Source organism: Amphiprion ocellaris, chromosome 9 (genome assembly GCF_022539595.1).
Source record: "Amphiprion ocellaris isolate individual 3 ecotype Okinawa chromosome 9, ASM2253959v1, whole genome shotgun sequence".
Classification (NCBI taxonomy): domain Eukaryota; kingdom Metazoa; phylum Chordata; class Actinopteri; family Pomacentridae; genus Amphiprion; species Amphiprion ocellaris.
This window is the reverse complement of record NC_072774.1, coordinates 26,810,326-26,835,986: the sequence shown is the minus strand read 5'-3', so window position 1 is coordinate 26,835,986 and position 25,661 is coordinate 26,810,326. Positions and strand designations below refer to the sequence as shown.

The window sequence follows — 25,661 nt, the reverse complement described above, 5'->3', positions numbered from 1 at the left end:
ACAGAAAACATTACATCGCATTATGAACAATCGTATTTATTAGTGAATCTCATTTCGAAATGGCACAGAATGACAGTATACAAAGTTGGCAATTTAATTCATAGACAATTCTCTGCTTTATCTATGTACATTCTATTATTAGTGCAAGACAATAACAGTCTAAACAATGAAATGTAAGTAAACTATTCCACAGGCCCCTCGTCTGACATGTTGCTGTAGGAAAAGTATAGGTGCAAACATTAAAGTTAATTAGTTCTATTTAGGTGCTTTAGCTAAATGAGTTAAGTTCATGAAAGTGGGGTCTACTAATTATCTGCTGTGCCAAATATCAGATCCAATATTATGTATTTTTCATTTTTTTTTTGTTCTTGTAAAAATAAATTCATTTTAAAAGTCTTTTTTTTGGGGGGGGTTAGGGTTAGGGTCTCAAGTAATATCCTTCCTAGAGCACTAACTGAATAACAGTGAAGGTTAAATGTTGAATGTTTTTAACTCAAACATATGTAAAATTAAAATACGCAAAGACACTGTTGAAGTTTGTGTTACTGTAAATTTTGACAGCAAGATATGGGTATGGCCCTAAAAAAAGTCATATTCCCTACTGCATACTGACTCACAGCTTACTGGAACACTTGAACAGTATGAAGCAATCCTCAATGTTCGTAATAACGCCTGTGCTTTTCTTGACATGTCAAGTTAAAATGTCTACGGTGGGGGATAAAGGCCTATGGCAACAAAAACATTCAAATGAAATGTTTCTTCTTCCAGATCTTCACAGTATCGTTCTGAACTCATCAAAAATGAAACTGGGCACATGAGCTTCAGCCACCTGGAGAATAAAGAGAAAATAAAGAGATTTACATGTCATAATCTCACATAACAGAAAAAATGGTAGTTACCATGCTTGAAAAACATTATAATGCATCTCCCATGCATTACAGTTGGTAATAGATATGATTGTATAACAGCAGTTGTAAGATATGTTAAGGTAGAATAAAACATCTAAATTGCAGCTTCCCAACTACCCTATTTCATTGTGACATTTAGTCATATACCAACAGCTTTTCTAGCACCGTGAACAAGGTGAAAGTTGTCCTACCTTACGAGACAGTTTTGTGTACTTCACATAGTCTTCAAGGAACATTAGAGCTCCCACCACATCAGAAGGCATGTCAGGGATTTTCTGACTGTAACAGGATCAAATGGAAAATCAATTATGAGTTCATGAAGCTGCAGCTGGAAATAATTAGTAATAATTTGGTAACATGATGAAAACATAAAACAATCTTTAAAAAGAGACAAAGTAAGGCATTTTATATGTAATTTTATAATTTATTCCAAAGTCTGTTCTGTTACCTTGTGCACTGCTCCATGATAGAGCGGATGAACTGACCAATGAGAGCCAAGAACTGTTGTGTATATCTAGAGTGGAACTGCTTCAGCAGAGTGAGCAAACCGAGGACTAGTGGAGGCCAGTCGACTGGGTCTGTGGCCTTTCTGCAGGTCATTCCTGGCGTAACACAAGACATCACGTAAACACATGTGGATGAATCCTTACAGACCAGCAAGTCTAATATACTGATGCACTAATCCACCGCAGAATTTATCACTTGGAACAAGAATTCTTCAATTTTCCTTGTTTAGGTATTGACTTATGACATTTCCCAGAGTAATCCTCTGTGCATGCTCAGTATAGCAAATAGCCTAATCCAGTCAATACCACATTCAAAGAGATACAGAAACCAATAATGGGTGCTGCACCCCATGGACAAAGATTTTATGCAGCTTTCTATTGAGTACAAAAGATACTGTGATGGGCTAAGAGAAGTAGAAAATTAATCTTCTCTTAAGAGTCAACCACTATTTTTAGATCCTGCCCATTACTTACAAATCTGTAGATAGCCTGAAGAATTTTAACGCCTTATTCTGTAGCTAGACAGTTCAGATAAGAGAGTAAGTTGCTGCTAAAATTTCTACTTTCCAGGATCAAAATAAATCTTTTACTCTTTAAACTCCAACACTCTGGAACAAGCTCCTTCTTAATGCCAGTAGAGCTCAGTCAGTGCCTCAGTCTAAAAAGCTTTGAATAAAACCATCGGTACAGACAGACATTTGTGTAATATTTTATCATTTTTAAATACCTTTTTTCCCCTCTTTCTTAATGCATTACTGACTTTTCATGTTTAATCGTTGCTCTTTTTTTCAAAAGCACCTTGTAACTCCAGTTTTGAAAGGTGTAATTGAAATAAAGTTTAATATTATTATCATCACAGTACAGTGGTTTGACCTCAGTTTTAATAAGTCCTGTGGATGAATGAAAAGCTCACCTTGGTTTTTGCTGTACTGAAGTTTAGGCAGCTGAGCAATAAGAAAAAGGAAGTTGATGATGGGGAAGTAAGGGAGGCGCTTTGTAGTGATGTAGATCTGTGTGAAGCATGAACAGAAGAAAAAATATTTGAATATCCTGTATTGTACACTTCACAAACAAAGAAGCTGGCTTCAGTTTGTGGTGGTTTTTGAACATAAAAAGACTCATTCTGATTACAGGTGAAGTGTGAGACAAGAACAAGTCATTAAGTGGGGAATTCCAAACCTTGTTGAGAGGGTTGTGAATCCCGGCAGCCTCCAGGTAGGCAGTGATCTCGTAAAGAAGAGTGTTGTCCTCTTTCGGGTAGGGCAGAGATGGGTCCTGGTAGTGGGCTTCAATGTCTGCCAGCAGAGACCTGGCAAGACAATAATCACACATAAAGTTTGACGTGTGCCTGTTATCATTTATCAATTCATACTCATGCATTGTGTATGGGAAAGTCCTGTATCTCCTTTTCAAAGCAAACAGCAAGAGTATTTATCATAACGTCAGTAATACAGATTAGTAATGACACAAAAAAACCCATAACTAAACAACTATCTATTGTTGGAGTATGGCCTGAAGTCCATAAACCTTTAGGAACAGCTCATGTTAGTATCTTTTTGTGATTTCCTCAACACTAACTATTAGAAAATACAAAATATATATATATTAAGAAGATAGTATACACTCAGTGGTGAGAACAGACTGACTTGTTGAGGTTTTCCAGGGCAGCAGCCAGGTGTTTGGAGTCAAACTTGCAGGAGTAGTTTAACTCATTAGCAATCTGCTGTCTGAGAATCTGCATCTGTCCAACCTGCAGCAAACATTTTGTATAAATCAGAAAATGGACAGCAATGAAGATTGTCATTTAAAGTGATATTGTTGTTTAGCTTTTATTCACTAAAATGAGAGAACAGCATTGCCTTCATGATGGCTTCCAGGTATGCACTCCAGATCTTCTGGGACTTGGCCACTGCGCTGGCGTACACTTTGCTGGCGTTAGCTATAGCGACAAAAAAATACAGTAGATCTTGTACAAGCGATTCAAAAATTCTGGCAGGTTATAGAGATAGAGCCCTGAGTGAATACCTACCCACAATGCCTTGGACTGGGTTGACAGCACCCAGCATGGTTTTGAAGACATCCACCACAGCTTTGTCCTTCAGGATGGTCTTCTGAAGCATTGTCAGGAAGTTCTGATGAGACATATCGGTTGCAAATTTATTCACATGCCCGTATGTGCACTGAAGATATCATAAAAGCCTTTGCAAGGATCCTGGGTTTTTTCATTTTATCATAAAACTTGAGGCATTTTATGGAGGGGCTTAATCACCTGAAGTTCCTTGACGATCATGAAACAGAGCAGGCGGTCCAGTCCGTTGAGACCAAATGTGCCCAGAGTGCCTTGGATCTCAGAGAACAGCCTGTTGTTGGTCACTTCCTGGTGGCTCCTCATATCATACCAGGTGTTCATCTGGTCAATGTAGCATGTTACCCTACAGAAAGAGTCAGTTTTGGTCTTGAATGCAGCAAGATTTGGCCTCTATATATTTGATCAAAGATTTTATCTCTTAGTTGTTCAGTAACTCCTATTTTCACTGATATATTTGAGCAGACATACTTGGGATCAGTGATTCGGAGGATTTCTCTGCACAGACGACCAATAAAGGTGGCCGACTCATCCACAGGGGGGTACTTGGGAATAGGGATGTGAGTGGACTGGTAAACACTCTGCCAGTCCTGGATCTGAATGGAAGCATGGAACCAATCAATAAACTCCTATTACAGCCAAACAAACATTTGCTATTGATTACACAGGGATGAACTGCTGTAAGTGCACTATTCAGGGACATTCTTAGAAACATGCTAGCGTGTGAAGCCTGACCTTGGTCCTGAGGAAACTGTTGCACTCCTGTTCTACATTGTAGTTGATGATGCGGGAAACTTCCTCCTGCCAGATTTTAAGGCCATAAATGCTGACATAGTCCTGGATGTACTCAAAGGACCTGTAGAAGCCGTCCATGGTGGCTGCCATGTCCTTCAACTTTGGCATCAATTCGCTGGGCTGAGAGAGAATATAAGGAAAATTATATTCTTCTTTAGTCTTTTAATTTTTCAGTGCTGTTATATTTGATTTTCACAGAAAAAGAAGACAAAGTGTTTTAAATGCATAAGCTATCAGCAGACAACAGACGTGATGTTTCACCTTAGCCTTGGGGTTGAAGATTAAGCCTTTGTGCAAAGCGTAAGCTACCCTTTTCACCAGCTCCTTCCTGATACCGTCCTCCAGAAGCTGCTTAGGATCCACCTAAAACATCACAGTGTGTTAATAAGGAAAACTATACTGTAGCACCAAATCCCTGCTTGCCTTGGAACAAAGTTTTAGTATTCTAACAGCTTGCAACAGTAAAAATAAAAATATTTTTCCAAATAAGTTGATTATAGCATTTACCTTAATTATTCCAACTAAAGTGGTTTTCATCATCAAGATGCCCTCAGTGAAAATAGAGATGTCATGAGTGAGTTTCGCCACCTGTAATCACATGACAGATGTTTAGACACCCAAATAACTACTAATCCAGCAAAGCATAAATTAATTATTCCACAATAACTGTATAAAGAGAAATGACTGCAGTTTTGTTTTCAAAATCGAAATTGAAACTGTAAACTTAGCCATTTGACTGCATTTAAAATACACTCTACGGAAATTTAAATTTTACTGCAGTAGGTTGAATTCTTCTAATGCTATTCAGCTACATCTGCTTGCACAATCTGCTTCTCCATCAAACTTTGTTCTCTAATTTCTATTTAACATCAAAAGCTGCAGGTAAGATTGAAAAGTGTTCAGAAATGTCAGCTTGGAGGATTGCCTCAGACTCCCCTACAGCAGATGAGTCGACATCAAAACAGAACAACATGGGGCCTCTCATCTATGCTCTTCATTTTAACGTAGATCTGAGGATTATGTTTCTTTGTGTCAGTGACATTTTGAACAACGCTGAAGAAGCAGGAGTCATTCTGAACCACAACAGTTGCTTTACTTCATAGCGGGCCCCCAGCTGGGAGTAGTCCTTTAGCTTGTCCTTATCCAGCCGTGTGGGCACCTCCATGATGTCGTGGATCTGGAGTTTGATGATTTTGGCCAGAGAGGTGAACATGCTCTCTGGGATAATTTGCAGCACCTGGAAGCAAGACGATAAAAAACTCAAACACCAGAAGATGATATCATCTTCAGGTACACACCCATTAAGTATTTGGCGTTGGGTAGATTTGCCAAACAGATGGTTCAAGAAACATTAATAATTACAGCAGCTGTTACTGCGCAGATAGCGATCAACAATTTGCAGCATGCAGAGCTCATTTGTTCAAGTTATGAAAGCGTGTTCAACTACGAACACCACAGAGAATATCAGTCGTCTCTGACAACAAGCTTTGCAAACAGCAGGTGCTTCTGTAAGATCTCAAATCAAAGAATGCTCCATCATACGGCACCTTTCTGACGTAGGCCACCAGCTCTCCAGAGTAGAACTGTGAGACACTCAGCAGGTCGGCGCTGTTGGCCTGGTTGATACGCAGCAACGGAAGATCCAGAGCAGATGCCAGCTGGTCCCACACACAAAAGCCACAAATTATTTCAAAATGCCAGGAAACGTTTCTCCACATCCGGGCACAGCTGTCAGAATAATTTATGAATTCTTATTATTCTTTTATCAGTGTCTGAGTATGTGTGTGTTGGACACAAACAGTCGTCACCTTCAGAAACGTAGCTCTCAATTTGGTGACCATGGACGGGTTGACTCTGATGCTCTCCTGCATAATGGATGTAAAGCTGCAAAATAAAACATAAGCCGAAAAATAATTGTGAAATCTGTTACACAGACAAAACAAAAATAAAAGTGAGGTAAATCTGAAAGTACAGCAGCACTGTGGTCTTTTTGATGATTTAGGAAATAGAAAGGTAAGCAGAATGGGTCACTACTGCATCCTACTGAGGGAATGTGAAGATAATAGCAGGGATGATAGAAAATATGCCTAAAAATCAGTTGTTCATAAGGCATTTAACTGTTCTGTATATAGACTGCAGTACTAAAGATGTATTTACAGTTTATTCATGGCTACATTATTATCTTAGATCTATTCTATAGAAGTTAAACTGATGACCCCTTACAAATTATTCACTCTACATGGCCAGTATTTTGCATGTATTTGTTATTTATCAGCAAGTACGTACCTGTCTATTATCTGCCATGCGTAGGACAGGTCTCCAACTATCTGCATGGTGATGAGGACTTCTTCTTTGATATTGATGGTGCGAATCATTTGGTGCAAGAATTTCCTGGTGTCGGCCAGGAACTGACAGACTTGCAGGTTAGACTCCAGCTGGTGGAACTCCTGGACCTGAAGTCCAAGAGAAAAACATTTTTAAGACAGGAAAAACTGCAGAAAATACACAACACTCCAATCATATAAAATGGTCAAAATCTACCAAACAGAGTGAACACTTAAACTGATGCTGATTTCTTTATGTGGCTAAGATGTGCTTCAATGCTGAGCCCAACTACAGCAGTACCGACCACCATTTACTGTAGTTAATACACTGATTTGGTATCGAAATATCCTTTAAAATGATGTTCACTGTGACAGATTACATCACTGAAGCATGTTTCAGAAGTCTGCTAATTGATCTGATGCACAGAAATGATTAAATAAAACAAGTAAGGATGCCTGAGAGTGTACAAAGAATCCATAAAAATCTAAAATCATATTGCCTGCATTCACATTACCACTACAGTCTTTCAGAGTATGGCATATTAAAAAAGATTGTGGGCAACCAAAGTCATCGGCTTGATTCGTGATTTAGGATTCACATAATTTTAAGATGTAAACTTGACTGTACTCTGCAGAATATTTTTTTGACAGTGTTATTTTCTTGATCAAAAAATATTGTCCAGTGGTATTTATCAAGTTTTTGTGTTTCAATTCACATATATGGTGATGGGAGAGAAAATGAGGGCATCGCAAACCACTAAGCCAACAAAACATTTGTGACACATTCTTATGTGTTGAAATTACACATTTACACAATTTAATAGCAGTAACGTGTCTGTTAGTTTTGCTTCCAATTTTAAACAATGTTCTTGGAGTAAATTAATATCTGTGCAGGAGGCTAAATTTAAAAAAGTGTCTTTGTGCAACCAAAAGGGAGCATTAACACCATTATCTTTGACTGATCTAATCTTAAATTGTAAATCCATGGTGAAATACAATTATCCTGCTCACCTCAACAAGAGCCTGTATCAGCTGAACCGTCTTCCTCCCAGCAGCCGTTGAATCCTCATAGTTCAAAGACTCGATCTGCTTTGAGATTTCCCTGAACCAGGCCTGTAAGTTCTCTGTAAAGGAATGTATAGGTGTGTAGAACAAAGGGATGAAATATGACTTTGTGCTTTAGCTTAAAGTATGATTGATGTAAATTTAATCCAACTCTTCCTGTATGTGTATTTCTTAATGTTTTTTCCCCATCATGTTTCCCTGCCTCATCATTTTCCTCTGAACAGCTTCAAACTCATTTTAGCATTTGTGTTCCAATGTTGGAATAATCCAAACACACAGAACAGCTGAGGCTCCTGCAGACAAAACCACTTCTTTGCTGTGTATGTGTGTGTAATCCTTCACTTTATCAAGCCCAACAGCGTAACTCACCGTTTTTCTCCACCCTGGTAAGAGGTTTGACACCAGAGAAGACTTCGGCCAGCTCAGTCATTCTCTCTGATCCCTCCTTCTTGTAGCTCTCCCATTTGATCTGCTTCTCTGTCAGCATCTGCTTGAACATCTGGAAGAGGGACAGCACAGATGCCAAGTCGATGAGGAAGGATTAGTCAGATGAGATGCGTAATTAGTACATTAAATTTGTGTCCTCTCCTAATGATAGACGGGCTAGCCATATGCTATCCCACGGCATGCTAATATGCAGCTGGGCAGATATACCTGACAAAAACCACCAAAGATGGATCACTTTGGAATTATTCAGGTAATAATTTCACACTTTTACTCTAGCTGCTTAAAAGAAGCACACTTTTACTTTTACTATTATTGTCTGTTATATATGTATGCTGTTATTGAGATTTTGTTTGCTGATTTTATATGTAAAGTGTCTGAGTATTCTGAAAAGCACTATAAAAATAAAATGCATTATTATTATTATAATTATGTTAACTGTTTATCTTTCTGTTTTTTCCCGTCATCACTGACATTATGTAATATTAATTAAAGACTCACCTCTTTGAGTGTGAACTCAAACTGAGCAGTGTCAAGCAGCAGCTGGAAGAGGATCTTGGGGTTGTACTTGGAGTCATTGAGCACTTGGTCTTTCATCTGACGCAGTCGCTTGTTGTTTGGGTCATAGGCTGACGCACAGAATAACATTTTTAGTAAATTACAAACCAACACATTATTTTCATTAATATCACTATTCTAAAAGTACTGCCACATTTGGAAATGACTGGACATTTGCTGTAAGAACTAACAAGTACATTCTCTAGGGATAACTGCACAAGCTAATTAGACAATTCTAAATTGCCAGATGTGACACTATGCAGTTTCACAGATTTTTTTTTCTGTAAACATTTATATTCATATTTCTTCTGTAAGGAGAAAGTACTTATTTATATCTGTGCACTGTGTGCTGCTCTTTTTCTTTTTACTGTTTCTGCTGCTGTAACACCGAAAATTTCCCCGCTGCGGGATCAATAAAGGTTTAATCCATCTATCTATCTGATAGTAAAGCTGAGAAAATCTGAAGAATACGTCTTACATTTCCTTGACTTTGCCCTTTTAGTCATTCGGATTACTATTATACATCACAAAACATGTTACTTACAGCACACCCCCTATCACTTAAATGTCAAATGATTCAAAATGATATCCCCTTACAGTGTTTTCATTACTTCTAAAGCAAACAGGATGATATTTGCTCTTAAGTCAAACTAAAAATGAATAGTTTAGATTCACTATGATACAAATGCAGGCCCCACAGTAGAAACACAATGTAACAAAAGTCACTACAGTGTTCATTATTGACATTCAAATCTTTCAAGTTCTAGTGTTCAAGAGTATTTTTTATTATGTTCTTGCAATTAAACTTCTTGGAAATCTGAAGTGTACAGAATTTAGTTTCAGTGATAACAGGTTTTCTAACTTGTGTGTCGGTAATCACAGGTGTGTTCAGGTTTGTTGCACTTAGTTCCTACTTTGGAACCTGCCATTTTAATACAGTCTTTCAAAAGGATTTGTTTTATATTGTTCATATAATGAAATACTTGTCAACTTAGAAATAATCCAGTTCTTGAGAGGTGATACAGTCTTGAATCATGTGATATTTTGGTAATATTGCATAGGGGCTGTACTCATCTCTGTTGTATATTAAAGGTATTTGACCAAAAGTCACCAGACTCTGCAGAGTGCAGCATCAGCCAGCGGATAGCGACATTGCAGTCTCTCAGGCAGTTGAGTAGTTTGGGAATGTTGTCCAGGATGATCTCCTCCCTGAGGAATCCTTCCTTTAGCAGCTGCTGCACCTGAGGTCTCAGAGTCTCCATACTGGCTGCATACCGAGTGGCCTAAACACAGAGCTGCTTGTAGTGATACAGTGCTCGTACACAGCAAAGCATCCTTAAATCTAGATAATTAATTATGCATACAGACACTGACAATGTCTACAAGTGACAGACTAAATAAGGACTATTCAAACTCTGTACACAAGCTCATGAACATCCACCATCTTTTAAACTAACTTTTCAAGAAAACTTTAGAAATGTCATTCTAAAGTCAGAGATTTAATTAATACCCTAAAGTTTCAATTTAAATTCAGCACAGTCACAGTGGATGACTTACAAATTCTGTGGACACAGTCATCGGTACCAGCATACAATAGATTAACACAGTGAAGACTGTAAATTGTGGAACCTCATGACTCTGTGACATTGAAGCTAATGCATTTTTTAATACCTGCTCTTTGATGTTAGCAGAGTCCAGGGTGTAATTGAGAGCAGTCTTGGCAGCTTTGTATGGTTCCCAGGCTTCCACCAGGTTCACTGTGATCCCCATGTAAATACTGATAACCTGCAGATAGATAAAATAAACACCTCAGGAAAGTTTCCTCAGAAATGAGACAGAACAGGAAAGAAAACTTATAGAATGGCAAAACATTTCAGCAGTTTTTTATGTTCACTTCTGATTTATCAATCTGGCAAAGTAAAGCGTAAGCATGGAGAGAACATTTGTATCACATAACAGATGTCTTACCCAGTTGTCAGGGAAATACTTGTCCACAATCTCCCTCATCTTGGCCTGCTGGGTCTGCAGTATGGAGGGGCTGAAGAACAGGCAGACGTACAACATGGCTGACTGGTTAGCCAGTGCTGTGCTGCGATGTTCCGGTAGAGGGTAGGCAGAAACCTGAGGACAGAAGGAAAATTTAGGTCAGAGCCTGATGGTCAGAGCATGATGCTGTACCCTGCTCAGGGTACAGCATCATGCTATCTGTGCAAATGAAAACTCTGATAAAAGGGGAAAATGTTAATTGTCTTTTTTTTATTTTAACAATCTTGTAATTGACTAAATGCTTCTCACTTGGTTGTAAATGTCATCTGAGCGCAGCCTCCCGATGACCATGCTAATGAAAGTGGCACTGATGGGGACCCTCTGGAAGTAGCTCTCTGGGTAGTTGGCTGGTCGTTTGGCTCCAGGTTGGCTGGAGTAGCCGGTGCTGCGGAGGAGCTTGCAGATGTCATCCAGGTTGGAGTCAGCTGATGAACGGGCGGCACTAAAGATACACATATATTTGAACAAAACAGTATGAACATTTGATACCCATAAATAAAAGAAGTGACATATGAAAAGTGTAAATCTCAAACAGGCAAGTGAAATCAGGCAGGCGTGGTATTTAGTGGCACACGTAAAGAGCCTATGGAATCATTTAGCCAAAATGACTTAAAAATGTTTCATTCAGCGTGTCTCTGCATGTAGCTTCAATGCATGCGTGTATTCTCTGCACCTGACACTGGGGTGAAACTATGTATGAGTCAAGTAAGTGATTCAACTTTGGCTGTGATCGGGCTCACTGGCTAACAAGTAATTTGAGCTATGAGTCACCAAAAGAGTGTCATACGTCTGCCTGGGGGTGAGTGAGTCACAACGCACCTGTATCTATAATAGGAAACAAGCATCCTCTCTCTGACCTCCCCTTCAATTTTATGGTCAATAACCAGCAACATGACTCCGTACAGGTAGAGAGCTTCACACTAGATGCAAAAAAAAATAATTAAAAAAAAAAAAAAAAAGCATACGCAATCAATTTCTGTAGTCTCTTTCTCAGGTAGATTAGAGCTAAACATGCACATTAATCGGAAAATCAGTGAAACATTCGGCTAAATCTGAATATCAAATCATCAGAAACAGATATTTAGCAGGCATTAGCTTGTGCGTAGTGTTAACTTGTTTCGTAATGTTATAAAATAAGGATAAATGTGCATTTGTGTTACTTACTAGAAGCTGTTTCCCATCCTCATTTAGAAGGACAGTCTCCAAGGTCTGCTGAATATAAACTCCCTCATATAGGTCATCCAAATATCTGGAGAGAAGAGAAAATAATACACACATTTTTAATACAATGTTTTCTTAATCATGTTCTGTGGTTTGAAAAGAAAAAAGGAGACAGTGAGCATCAAGGTCAAGGACTATGTTTTTATTATGTATTTGAATAGGACAAGTACAAAACATGTTTTTGCATTCTGAAGATTGAATATGCTAAAAAAAAGAAGTGAACCAAACCCTTAAATCTCTCATTCCTGTCCTACCTGTTAAGATCCACGATATATTTGTGAACGCTTTCAAACGCAAGATAGAACCTGGACAGAATCTCAATGTTGTTTTCTCTAAACTCCTCATCCAAGTCCTGCAGCTCAGGTTTGGCCTCCAGTTTACCTTCATAGTACTCAGGACCCTGGAGAGGAAGCAACAGTGCAGCACATGATACTCATGTCTTTATAAAGATTTGCACAAACCCACAATGAGAGCCACATAATGCAGCTGTTCCTATCAGAAGGATTACACATAAAGCTACATTCCATCATGTTTTGCTGGGAAAACTCAGAGCTAACCAAAATGAAAAGAAATTATCTAAACTTCCTATGACCATAAACCATTAAAACCCCTTACACTAATTCAAAACTATGAATCCATCATGTGTCTAGTTTTCTAAAATATACAAATAATTACAACTACATAATTACACAATTACATTAACTAATTACATAAAGTCTCCAGGTCTTCTCTGTACTAGCACAGCAAGCTTTGGACCAAAAACTTATAGGGTTTTGCAGGTCCGACTGTAAAACATACCTTGAAGTAGCTGAAGTCACAGATAATGTCTCCATATTTCTGTTGGTCACTTCTGTCCTTGAGCCTAAAAACTGCAGGGATGAAGTCAGAGAGACGCAAGAGCTCGGCAATGATGGCGTTTCCTCGGGACACTATCCTGAGGATGGCCTGGCCACAAAGGTTGTTCTCCGCCAAGAAGTCCACCATAGTAGAGGAGGAGGAGGATGTGCAAAGTAACCAGACTTTGACACTGTGTTCTTGCAGCCAATATTCCAGATATTCCTTAAAAAAAGGAAACATTTTTTTTAGAATTTCAAACATAACATGGAGCTTGCTTCTCGAGGATTTTATTATGTTTTAAGGCAGGCAGACTATTATATCCAGTGTGCTAAAGGGACGCCTGAGCAGGATTGAATGTCTACCAGCACCTGAACTAGGCTGCAGTTGACTAAATTAGCTTTAGCAACGTGTAGTGTTAGCATAGTATTTTCATGAAGAATAGGTGTTGTATCAGCTGTGAGCTTTTGAAAAAAAAAACTGCTTTCACACTCCAACCTGAAAAAAAGTTGTTCCCACATTTGATTTCCACTAGACTTGACAACTGTAACTCTCTTCTCTTTGGTACAAATCAAAAGTCACTTTCTCATCTCCAACTAGTTTTGAATGCAGCAGCTCGGCTTCTAATCAGTTTTAGCAGACAAAATCACATCACTCCAATCCTGGCTTCTCTTCACTGTCTCCCCTTTCAGTTTAGACTGATTTTGAGATTTTATTGATAACTCTTAAAGCACGCCTGGGTCTGGCTCCGAGCTACAGAGCAGAAATGTCAACCCCATATAAGCCGACTCACAGTTATAAATCTTTAAGGTCAGGTGCCCTCAGGCTAGATCAAAGTCAAACCTGAAAGAAAAATGTTTTCTCCATCAGTGCCTGTCATTGGAACAATCTGCCTGAGAAAATAAGGCTGACAAATCAGCGATATACATAAATCTCTTCGTAAAACCCATTTTATAAACTGTCGTTAACATGATGTAGTCTTCTGAAGACTTGTTAATGGTTATTTTACTATTCTTATTATCTATTTATATTGACATACTGATTTATTTTCACCTTAATGTTTTGTGGCTTATTGCTAATATTCTGCCTCCTGGCCTGGGTATTCTGCTTTTGCGTTGTATGTCCAAGTATTTAGTAAAGCCTTGTTTTGTCAGCTATACGGTGCTATATAGATAAAGTTACTATCACTATTTGATGTATTTCGATGCACAATAGCTTTAACAGATTTTAGTCCTTTAGAGTGATGTGTTTTCAACATGTGAACACCCTCGAGTTACCCATTAATCCCGTTTCTTGAAGACACACAAAAGCATACAGAAAACATCCTTGAATTACTAATAGATGCGTTGCTCGGAATAACTTAAGGAGTTTTCCCATGGTCACTTATACCTGTTACTATTCACATCGAGCTAGCGTTAGCATGTAGCCTGCTAGCTACTTTCATTACCCATGATGTTGCAGGCGACACAGAAGCACGTAGAAAGCTGTAAACATCTTAGTGTTAACTAAATTCTTTCCATTTTAATGTTATAATTTAAAATATGTGACATTTTTACTGACTGGAGGAAATTAAAAGTACCTCTTTCGTCTTCGGAGCTCCTCTTCCCTGTTTACTTCCTCATGACCGATCACATGACTTCGCTGCTGGGTGTGTTGAATTCCCTCTCTCAGCGCGCCCGAGACGGGCGGGAACAACTTTGGCAAATGATCTCACCACCTAAAGAAGTAAATGTGTAAATGTGGAAAGGATTGCTCTTCATATTGTCTTCAGAAAAATCTGATTAACTAGTCATTGTTATTGGCCAGAATCAATAAGTAGCTTTTAACTTAATGTGTCTGCATTATTAGGGTCCGAGCACCACGAAGTGGTGCGAGGAACCTATTGAAACCCTAGGAATTATTATTATTATTATTATACTTTTTTCTACGGACGGGGAAAACGCATTTTTGACGCCCTAAACATACACGAAAACGCATTAAAATCGCCACACACATCAGGACCGGCGAAAGATTTGATATTTTAGGGGAATGGCACGCGTGCGTGCCAAAATGGCTCAATAGCGCCCCCTAGAAAATTAAGAAAATTCAGCCCCCGGACAGCGTTTCACCTAGAGCTACGAAATTCGGTACACATATGTAACTCATCAAGACGCACAAAAAAGCCTCTTGCAACATTACCCATAATGCAACAGGAAGTCGGCCATTTTGAATTATGAGTCATGTCTTGGACAATTTTGTGTCATTTTTGGACATTTTTTAAAATCTATAAATTCAAACAGCGTAAGCCCGAGAGAGCTGAAATTTGGCCAGGATGTACTCCAGTCAAGGATGATCAAAAGTTATCAAAACGCTCCGCAAAAGTCTGAGGGCGTGGAAATGGCGAGCCACGGAATGCGGCCATTTTGAAATATGATTCATATTTTGGACAATTTTGTCATTTTTGGACATTTTCAACAGCTATTAACTCAAACAGCGTAACCACGAGAGAGCTGAAATTTGGCCAGGATGGACACCAGTCATGGTTGATCAAAAGTTATCAAAACGCTCCGCAAAAGTCTGAGGGCGTGGCCATAGTGACCAGCGGAATGCGGCCCTTTTGAATGTCTCGCCATGAAACAGGAAGTGCTGTCTAACTAGCCTGGACATGCATCAATCTGCCCCAAACATTATATGTGTGATCAGAGTCCAGCCCTAATCACATCCATAGGTCGATATACACTCACAGTCTTAGCGCCACATGGCGGCCATTTTGGATTTCTCGCCATTAAACAGGAAGTGCTGTCAAACCATCCTGTGCATGCTCCAATCTGCCTGAAATTTTACATGCATGATCAGAGTCTGGCCCTAATCACATCTTTGCGCCACTTGGTGGCCATTTTGGATTTCTCGCCATGAAACAGGAAGTGCTGCGTAACCAGCCTTTACATGCTCCAATCTGCCTGAAACTTTACTCTCTCAGTTGCAGCGCCTCCTGGTGGATATGCGTGGGCCAGCCGGGCCGCTCGGATGCGAGGACCCGTCCAACGCTGCTTGCAGCTTTTATTGGTTTAGTGGTTGGAAGTGAATAAAACATTAGCGTCAGTCAAATTGAATGCGTCAGTGGATGGAAGTGGTGGTTGCCTTGTGCTGCTCTTCACTTCACTGCAGCTCCATGGCTCCATCTGCTGGACGGACAGAAGTGCAGCAGCTGATGGCAGCTTCTTTGACCTCACACTGCTGTCAGACCCCAGATTAGGGTTTATTTCAGATATATATAATAGAAAATAGTAATTAAAAAATAAGCTGATGTTGTATTTTTGCAGCAGGGAGTTTTACAGGGTTAAGAGCAACCAGTCAAAGGTTATTACTGAGGATTTTAAACAAAAACATTCAGGCAAACAGTTAACATCATAGGGTGCCTGACATGTTTGTTTTTTTTCCGGGTCGATACAGATTTTTTTGTAATCAAGGAGATCAAGTAACCTAGATTTGGAATCACTACACATTTGCAGAAAAAATAAAGTTTTTGAACAGCACATAAAGTTAAGTTAAAATTAAAATAATCACGAGTTGCAGTCTTTGCTTATTTATGTTTTACATGCTGAAGTTGTCCTTCAGTGTTTCACTGATCAGATTGTGCTGTGGGCAGGAACAAGATCAGAGGGAGGCAGCTGCAGCAGACCCAAAGTAGTTTCACATTCATTTATCTGATCAGATTTCAGGGGACATAGAAAATCCAACAATTCCTTCTGTTTTTACAGTTTGTGACTCTGGTAAATGGTGTCATTTTTCAAAGCTGGTGGGTTTTGGGCTTCACAGATTGAACCTAAATGCTTTTCTTAAACAAACTGCTGAGCTGCTGCACAGTGAAATGTTTGAGTGGAGCTCAGGATGAAAGCATCAGAGCTGTTTTACATGTTTTTATGTTCAGCTAATATCATTTCCTCTGGACAATGTTTGTGGTGTTAGAAGTGGACGTTTGTAGGGAGTTTTCAGTTGGGATACTTTAATGCATAAATATTTGCAGTGGTGGTTTCACTGCAAGCATCTACTGATGTCACCAGTGAAGTAAATAAAAACAGCATTTGTTGAACTTTACGCCTCTCAGTGTCTGCAGTTAGTTTAGCTGAATCAATGCAAAGATATTTCTATTTTTCTACATGACAGGAATGTCAGTGAAATCCAAATGCTAAGAATAAACAAGTGATCTGCCTGGTCACAGATCCCACTTTAATCCAAAATAAAGACTTTGCAAGGAAATGCACTTGAAATATGAGCCACCAGTAAAAGTTGTGATCAGACAGAAGGGCCTGTATTTTATCTTTGGAGAAGTTTAACATGTAAGTTTGTGCAGCTGATCAGTGGTGAGGCCTGTGGATGACTGGAGATGTGTGTGGACACTTAGACGAAGCAGCAAATGTGTTGAAAATGAGTTGTCTTCTCAGAGTCTTGAAGATGTTTTGTCAGAGCTAAGAAAGAAGTAAGAGATCCTGCAGGTGATTGTTGAGTGGTGTTGAGGAATTTGAATGTAGAGGAATAGCAAAGAGATTTTGAAGATATTTAAGCCATAAGTTGTATTTTATTTGTTTGCTGTTCTCTCCCATTTGTAGTGAAGAGAAGTGATTTGACATGAAGAATGTGATTTGTGTGGCTTTGAAATTGTGTTAAAATGTAAAAATGAGTGATGAGGAGAAGAGTGTGACTTTTTAGTATTGTGTTTTTTAGCGTGTTCTTTAAAAGTTGTAGGTAGATTATGTTCTTTTTTTGATTTTGTGGATTGTTTTTTTTCTTTCAGTGTTGATGTCACCGCCTTGACGAATAGAAGAAAAGCCTGTATTTGGGTATGTAGGACCGGTAGTCCAGAGGTAGTGATGGTGGTTTGGAACCTGGAGAGTGCAGGTTCAATCCCCCACTCTGCTCAAGATTTTTTTTCACTTGCGCTCTTTGCGCTCTTTGCGCTCTTTGCGCTCTTTGCGCTCTTTGCGCTCTTTGCGCTCTTTGCGCTCTTTGCGCTCTTTGCGCTCTTTGCGCTCTTTGCGCTCTTTGCGCTCTTTGCGCTCTTTGCGCTCTTTGCGCTCTTTGCGCTCTTTGCGCTCTTTGCGCTCTTTGCGCTCTTTGCGCTCTTTGCGCTCTTTGCGCTCTTTGCGCTCTTTGCGCTCTTTGCGCTCTTTGCGCTCTTTGCGCTCTTTGCGCTCTTTGCGCTCTTTGCGCTCTTTGCGCTCTTTGCGCTCTTTGCGCTCTTTGCGCTCTTTGCGCTCTTTGCGCTCTTTGCGCTCTTTGCGCTCTTTGCGCTCTTTGCGCTCTTTGCGCTCTTTGCGCTCTTTGCGCTCTTTGCGCTCTTTGCGCTCTTTGCGCTCTTTGCGCTCTTTGCCTTTTTCAGGCAACTTCTGGGTTTTGCCAGGAACCACCCTTCAACTCCAATCCACCCTTCAACTCCAATCCACTGACACTCCACACCACAGACCACAACCTTTCCACTCCACTATCATCCTCCGCAAGGTTCCCAGTGGGGATTCGAACCGTGACCCTCCACATGACAGACACACAACCTATGTGTGAGCTATCTTTCACACAAGGTCCTTCATGGACTTTGTTGTAATGATGGTTGCAAGAGGTTGTCATACAGCCAAAGTATGTATATATTGTAAATAAAGCTGCTGTAACAATGTAAATTTCCCCTGGAGTGGGGAGAAATAAAGAACTTTATCTTATCTTTATCTTATCTTAAAAAGTGTCAAAAGAGCCCTGGGCTGGATTCGAACCAAAAACCTCCTGGCTGAGAGGCAGATAACTTACCACTGCACTATCCTTCCTACTGGGTGTAACTGTTAGTTTTCGTAAATGATGGTACACAAAACTATTAAGGAGGTGAAGATAATAAAGGTACTAAGGTGGATTTCAACCGGGGACCTTTAACATGCCAGGCAAAAAACTTACCTCTACACCACCTGTCCTACAAGATGTTGCTCTAACTTTGCTTAAATGATGCTAGCAATTAGTACTGGAGCATCCAAAGGACACATAAAAAGTTTGAGTGGGGATTTGAACCATGGACCTTCAACATGTGAGGCACAGAACTTACCTCTGCACCACATTTCCTACAAGGTGCTGTTGTAAATTGGCTTAAATGATGGCATCAATCAGTACTGGAGCAATCAAAGGACAAATAAAAGGTGTGAGTGGAGATTTGAATCATGTGAGGTACAGAACTTACATTGTTGGTTTGTTTCTGAGCCTGAATACATCCAATCTCGTCTGATCTGCAAAGCTAAGCAGGGTTGGGCCTGGTTAGTATTTGGACGGGAGACTACCTGGGAATACCAGCTGCTGTAAGCTTTTTACTTCTCCTCACAACCTGAATTTATAAATATATAAATATGCATATCACATGTTCATGTTGTAACGATAACTGCTACATCCCAGATTTAGTTATTCACTAATAGATTCAAATGCAAGAATCAGAAATATTATATAAAACGCTACAGAAAGATCAAAGTTAGCTGATAAAAAGCTATAACATCTGATGCATGTACAGTATGCTACTGGGAACTGGGAAAAACAAATTCAGACATTTAACATCTCTCCAATGATCCCAAATTTCAAAACATCAAAATATGCTTATTTTACCTGTGTTTTGTTCTAAGTTATAACAAATCCAGTTATTTTCACCTGTTAAAAATGCTTAAAGGGACGAGTTCAGCTCATATAGTGCAGTTTTTACCTGTCAAAAAGTGACTGCAGCCCCTGTTATCAAAATGACTGAATTTCTTTTTTTAAGATTTAAAGAGCATTTCTTTATTTTACATATAAAATCTGTCCACAAATCATGTTAATTACAGTCTAAACAAGAATATTAGTCAGACAAAACACATACAGCTCAAACATCAGAAAGAGTTCTAGAATATTGCCCATAATCTAGGGCTACAATAATTATTTTTCATTTTAGATAAATCTTTTCTTAATTATCTTCTGGAATATTGTTCAGTTCATTGGTTTAAAAAATGTCAGAAAATGATGAAGAATGTCAGACGGTATTTTAAAATCAAAAGATTATGTCCTCAGATGTCTTGCTTTATTCACAATCTGAAGATTGTCAGATTCCTATCACAGAGAGCTAAAGAACTCAGAAAATATTCAAGTTTAATAAGCTCAGAGCTTTTTTTTTCCTTTTCTTTAAAAATATGCAGATCAGTTAATTATCAAAGCAGGTGGCAATTTATCTGAGTTTTAATCATTATAGGTCTAGTATAATCTTTAATTTCAAACTGCAAACATTTCTTTGGTCACAATGACTCAGATACAAAAACACATTTTGTGCTCTCACCACAGCCACAAAGTGATGTGTATTTGCATTTTATGACCATTTGATCCTCATAAGAGCAGCTGTAGATGTACAGAAACCAGGAGATAATCAGTTTTTTGGCAGAGGATCAGTTTTTGGCACCTGTTTCCTCTGCAGCACAAGTCAGGATGAACAGAGGTGTGTGCAGGTTTCTGTAGGTGGCGACAGAGATCCACTACACCTTCAGTTTATCTCTCTCACTTCTGCTCCACCACACCGAGGGCCTCTGTGCAGATTTGTGGCTCCACAGGGATGCAGTGATTTGCAGGGATCGAGCAGATAGAATAAGCCTGAAATGAAATTAAACCAACCTACTGTCTCTGGGATCAAACTGCTGTGAAGAAATGTAAAATTTTCTGGCCCTCAACCAGAAAATATCCCACTAAAATATATTTTCTTAAAGGCCTTTGAACTGGACTTTCTTTTCACTTCAGCAGCAAACCACTCAGTATTCATCTATGCAATGAAAATCAGTTTGCCTGCAGTAATATTTGACCTTGCATGTATTACTGGGGTCTACTTCACAGTGTGTGCTGTGAAAACCACCAAACCTGCATGACCAACATGTGACCAGTATGGATGAATAAGCATAAGCCCTCATGTTTCCTTCAAATTCTGATTGAATTGGGCTTTTATTGCCAATAAGTCTAACGTGCTGGCAGGCACTTCCTTTAAGCAGTGTGAGCCAGAGGTTAACAACAGCCATATGGTGGGAGCTGTTTGTTTGACCTGTCGCTTCTCCGTGTGCCAGAACAAGGTTTCATCTCAGTCTTGCGCCAGTTGATATCTCTGTGCACCGTGGCAGATTGTATGTCCTCATCGTTCAACTTTCATGCCTTAAGTCTTTTGATACCACCCTGCTGCTTCATCTTAATTGTGTTTTATCTCTGACACGCAAAAGATGCTTTGCTCCAGGGTTTTTTTTTCACAGATTATCTTCAACACTTTTAACTTTATTCATTAGCGAAGAGTGGTGATTGACAGGAAAATGGGAGACAGAGGGTGTGACATATGGCAAGGTGAGCTACGCCTAGCGCCCTGAATAAACGTGCTTCTTATCTCGCCGAGCCACCGGTGCGCCATTATTTCAATGCATTTTATAGTGGGGACACGAGAGACAGACAGACAGAGACAGATGCAATTTAGATTCATAGCTCGCCTCTTCATTGACCCGGCTGTCCACAAACTACACACGGTGTCCCTGCAGCCGCCAGATTTATTACCCGTTTACCATCACACCAAGGTCACATTCCCAGCATCACCTGGGTCAGCTATATGGGCTTCCTGGGAAGCATCATGAAAGGTTTTCACTAATGAGGTCTCTTATTACACACCTTCTTTATTAACCTTCTGTTGCCTTGAGGGTTTTCTCTTCTTGTTATCTTGATTGGTCTTTGAGGGACCTCTTTGGAGAATTCCTCGTAAAAGACAAGATTGTTTGTGATGAATCAAGCATGTGCAGTTTGCAGGTAGAGTGCAGCACATAAACACAGCAACAGCGCAATCACATACCTCAGAGTAATACTCCAAACACTTATAATATATTCATTTATCCATCAACTGAAGAGTGACCAAATGACCCTCATGTCTCTGCCCATTAAGGGAATTGACAGATTTCACTCTCATTCCTAAAGTAGCCTGATGAGCATTTTGCATCAAGTAATTAGCGTTTATCAGTGAAAACCTTGAACTGGCTGACAAATGAGAATAGCCTCTTATCTACTTTATGTGTTAACAAACTCATCAAACTAAAAACTTTTGAAAAGGAGCGATTTAGAGGTTTATAAATTGGAGGTTATTAGCTGTGTTCTGCAGCTAGATGTGGATAATTTGAATGATGTGTGTGCATGTATGCGCAAATGCCAGGGCACCCACTGATGTGTGTGAGTGCATAGACTCATATGTGCAGGTGTCTCCCCTGAGGTCCTGTGTGCCCTTTATTAGCAGCAAGTTAACTCTATTCCGCTTGACTAGTGATTAAACCTTTTCATGGCTGGAACTTTCACACCGCTGTGAACTGTGTGAGGTGACTAAAGGCTCCTCGATTTGTAGTCCAGTCCCACTGTTATTCTTCCTCATTGATCTTTTTCAGGCCCTTGAAGTAAGAGCTGAGCACAGCAGGCTCCTCACACTGGAATAAGACAGGATGCATACTCTGCCTTACTCTGCCCGTCACTCCGTGCAACAATTACTTCACAGTCGTGTACCTAGTCTAATTATAGTTATAATTTGGTGCCACGTGAGGCTAGTATTTAGCAACACTTATGTGATTAACTTTGTTGTTCTTTCTTTTGATACTGAATTGCAAAAGTTAATTATATGTGCTCTGAGTCCTGAAACTCTTGGATGAAAGTTATAACCACTGATGACTGAGCAGGTCAGACCACAAAAGGTTGAGTCCTTTGTGTTTTCATTATGCACAGTTTCTGGAGACACATCAGGAATCAAATTTTGACAGGATAAAGTGACACACATTAAGAAAAATGTTCCACAAACTATTTTCATTTAATTTTTTTAACTAGGAAAGAGCACAAAATCTGCTAAATGCTAACATCAGCATGCAAAAATGCTTGCGGCGTTTTGTTTTTGTTGACATGCTGATGCTCAGCAAGTATAATCTCAACCATGTTCCATACTAATATTTACTGCTGATGACTCCTTCTGCTTATTTAAATCCACAAAAACATGAAAAATATAATCTTTTGTACAAAATTTCATGACAATTCATAAAATACATGTTGATGCTTCTCTCACCAATAGCATGGTTAAAACACAGTTAATTTAGACCTTAAGTTCATTCACCTTCCTTGTTTTCCTTACTACTTTCATTTTCTCTGTACATATGGCAACATGTCTATCTATCCTAGAAGAATGATCAGGTTTCTCCCCTATTTCCAGAATTTATGAAAATAAGGTTTTCCATATATGAATCAAAAGTCTAAAGGATGGAGGGTATAGTGCAGTTTGTTGTACATATTTTATAGCCCTCTATTGGGATTTTGCTCCATATAATCACGACTGAATCGACCTGACTTTATGGAAAAATCTGTCAACTTTCAATTTCCCCAAAGTGCATGCAGCTGAAACACTGCTACCCACTGCAGAGAGACAAGAAAAGGCCAGAAGAGGAGTTATTACATCACCGCCGCGAGATGCCAAAACACTTCCCAAAAGGAGTTACGAGGCTAACAAGTAGTTTTCAAGACAAATAGCAAAGACTGATTGTGGTAATGCTCTAATATCAGATTCGATCAAGCAGCAGATGTCTTTTTATTGCACGTCATTACTGTTGTCATACTTATTAGCATATAAATGGTTTCCAGGCCCACAGAGACCTAAAAGTTATTGCATGTGTAATTGAACCTGATCTCTGCTCTGTGATTGAGATGTTCCAACAAACACACAGATTGCCCTGCATACGGTGGTGAGCATATTTTACGCAGGCACAAATGTACCTTTCACATACAGGGGCTTTTATGTTTTCATCCCATTTCATCAGAAATATGTGTATTGTTATATTTTAATTTTCTCTCTGATATATAGCCTCAATGCAGGCATGGAAGCAGAAGAATAATAAGGAAGATGAATGTAACGATAATCAAGTTATGATAAACAGAATAAACACATTACTCTCCTCTAGACTGTTTCTAGCACAGCCACATGAATAACACATTATGATGAAAACAGTATTTTTGTCTGTATCAAAATGTACTGCTAGATAGATAGATAGATAGATAGATAGATAGATAGATAGATAGATAGATAGATAGATAGATAGATAGATAGATAGATAGATAGATAGATAGATAGATAGATAGATAGATAGATAGATAGATAGATAGATAGATAGATAGATAGATAGATAGATGGATGGATGGATGGATAGAACTGAATTAATAAATCCAGTATTACACAAATCCAGAGAAATGTGAATACAAATAATCATTCATCCTTCAGAACCTCTGCACAAGCTATCAGGTTTAAAAGGTGTGTCACTTAAATTACATCATTCATCAACCCAGAATCTGTAAAAACAGAAAGAATCATAGGATTCTCAACTTTACAGTGGCTCTGACAAGCAGTTCCACTGCAAAACTTCACAATATCTAAGCTTAAAGTAAACGTATTTCATCCAAATTACTTTATTCTACATGTCTCAATCAAAAATGAGCAAAAACTAAATCCTTTGCTCCAACAAGAATCTGTAGATATCAAGGATTCTGTGCTCTATGGCACAAAGACGTTGCCATGATTAGTTCAGTTGTGACCTGCAGTTAGATGACAAAAATTCTGGGATTTTTCTGCTGAATTGCAGGCTGTGATTAAACAATGCAGATGGGAGACAAGATTAAAGATTTAAAAAAATAAATAAATAGCAAAATAAACAGTAAATAGCAAAATATCTCTTGTATGAAGGGTCAACCTTTTTCCTCCTAGTATTTATAAGATTTATGGGCATGTAAAAATTCTTTACATGTTGGTTCTTGCTTTTTTACATTTTTGTAAGATAAACTATCAAAGAATTAAAAAAAAATTCAACTTGCATTATGTGTCTCATAACTGTATCATGGGCAGCACAGTGGTGTGGTGGTTAGCACCTTCGCCTTACAGCTAGAAGATCCCTGGTTCCCTGGATCTTTCTGCATGGAGTTTGCATGTTCTCCCTGTGCATGCGTGGGTTTTCTCCGGGTACGCCGGCTTCCTCCCACAGTCCAAAAATATGCTGAGGTTAATTGATTATTCTAAATTTCCCATAGGTGTGAATGTGAGTGTGATTGTTTGTCTGTATATGTAGCCCTGTGATAGACTGGTGACCTGTCCAAGTGTCCCCTGCCTTTGCTCCAAGTCAGCTGGGATAGATTCCAGCCCCCCTGTGACCCAAATGAGGATTAAGCGGTGTATAGATGATGGATGGATGGATAACTGTATCATACTACACAGGAGACATTCTTTGGACTACTACTACATTTTCACTAAAATGCTAGCTGGAAAATCTGAAGGAATTGAACAAATAATCTGTATTGTTCTCTGCTTAAGGATATTTCTCTCTTCTTGTTCATTAGCAGGAAGCAAAAAAATAATAAAATGTGATCATGTTCATTAACCACAATTATAATGAACAGACTTCACTGTATCAACTGGAAATAACTCCAGTGAGACTTATGCCAATCTGTGTCTAATTTTTGAGACTTTCTTTGTTAAAAAAAAAAAAAAAAAGTTTAGAAAAACTTCCTCGGACACTCCTGGACCTGTATGAAACTTTGGCCAAGACCTGGTGAGATTTCCACAAAAAGGGGAAACAACTGACTATGTACAAAGGTTACTATATCTTCCAAGCGGCTCCTCCAAAGCTCATGAATAAACAGATTGTATCAAGTTTTACTAATCTGTATAAAATCCAAAGTGTTAAAAAGTTGAGAACAGTAATGTGTGGGACTAAAATTATCAGCTGCTGTCTAAAGCTAATGCTCTTATATATGAGCAAAAAAGTGAATGGGCATTTTCTGTGTAGAGAAAAATGTGCCAGATGTACAGGCCTACAGTATATTAAGT

General features: G+C 39.0%; 1 protein-coding gene across 1 annotated transcript; it reads right to left on the bottom strand.

Annotated features, from left to right (window-relative positions):
* Nucleotides 1-20: 20 nt before the first annotated feature.
* washc5 (WASH complex subunit 5) lies at nt 21-14,499 on the bottom strand. Its single transcript, XM_023299860.3, has 29 exons — nt 14,367-14,499; nt 12,752-13,012; nt 12,208-12,353; nt 11,897-11,981; nt 11,552-11,652; nt 10,982-11,174; nt 10,655-10,807; nt 10,358-10,471; nt 9,798-9,969; nt 8,630-8,757; nt 8,054-8,183; nt 7,631-7,743; nt 6,582-6,748; nt 6,104-6,179; nt 5,843-5,953; nt 5,392-5,532; nt 4,803-4,883; nt 4,557-4,658; nt 4,236-4,415; nt 3,972-4,096; nt 3,684-3,846; nt 3,444-3,546; nt 3,274-3,353; nt 3,061-3,164; nt 2,594-2,723; nt 2,328-2,424; nt 1,357-1,510; nt 1,100-1,187; nt 21-829 (listed from the first exon to the last, which is right to left on the bottom strand). Exons 2-29 carry the CDS (start codon nt 12,935-12,937, stop codon nt 773-775), a joined length of 3,480 nt encoding a protein of 1,159 aa, XP_023155628.2. The 5' UTR covers nt 12,938-13,012; nt 14,367-14,499; the 3' UTR covers nt 21-772.
* Nucleotides 14,500-25,661: the final 11,162 nt, after the last annotated feature.

Bases quoted from the DNA above. Each gene is read 5' to 3' on its own strand.
- washc5 (XM_023299860.3), bottom strand. From the start codon at position 12,937: ATGGTGGACTTCTTGGCGGAGAACAACCTTTGTGGCCAGGCCATCCTC. The intron at 6,749-7,630 runs GTGAGCAGGATA...CTTGGACTTCAG, and splicing joins TGATACAGGCTCTTGTTGAG to GTCCAGGAGTTCCACCAGCT. The intron at 4,097-4,235 runs GTCAGGCTTCAC...GCTTCCATTCAG, and splicing joins ACAGTTTCCTCAGGACCAAG to ATCCAGGACTGGCAGAGTGT.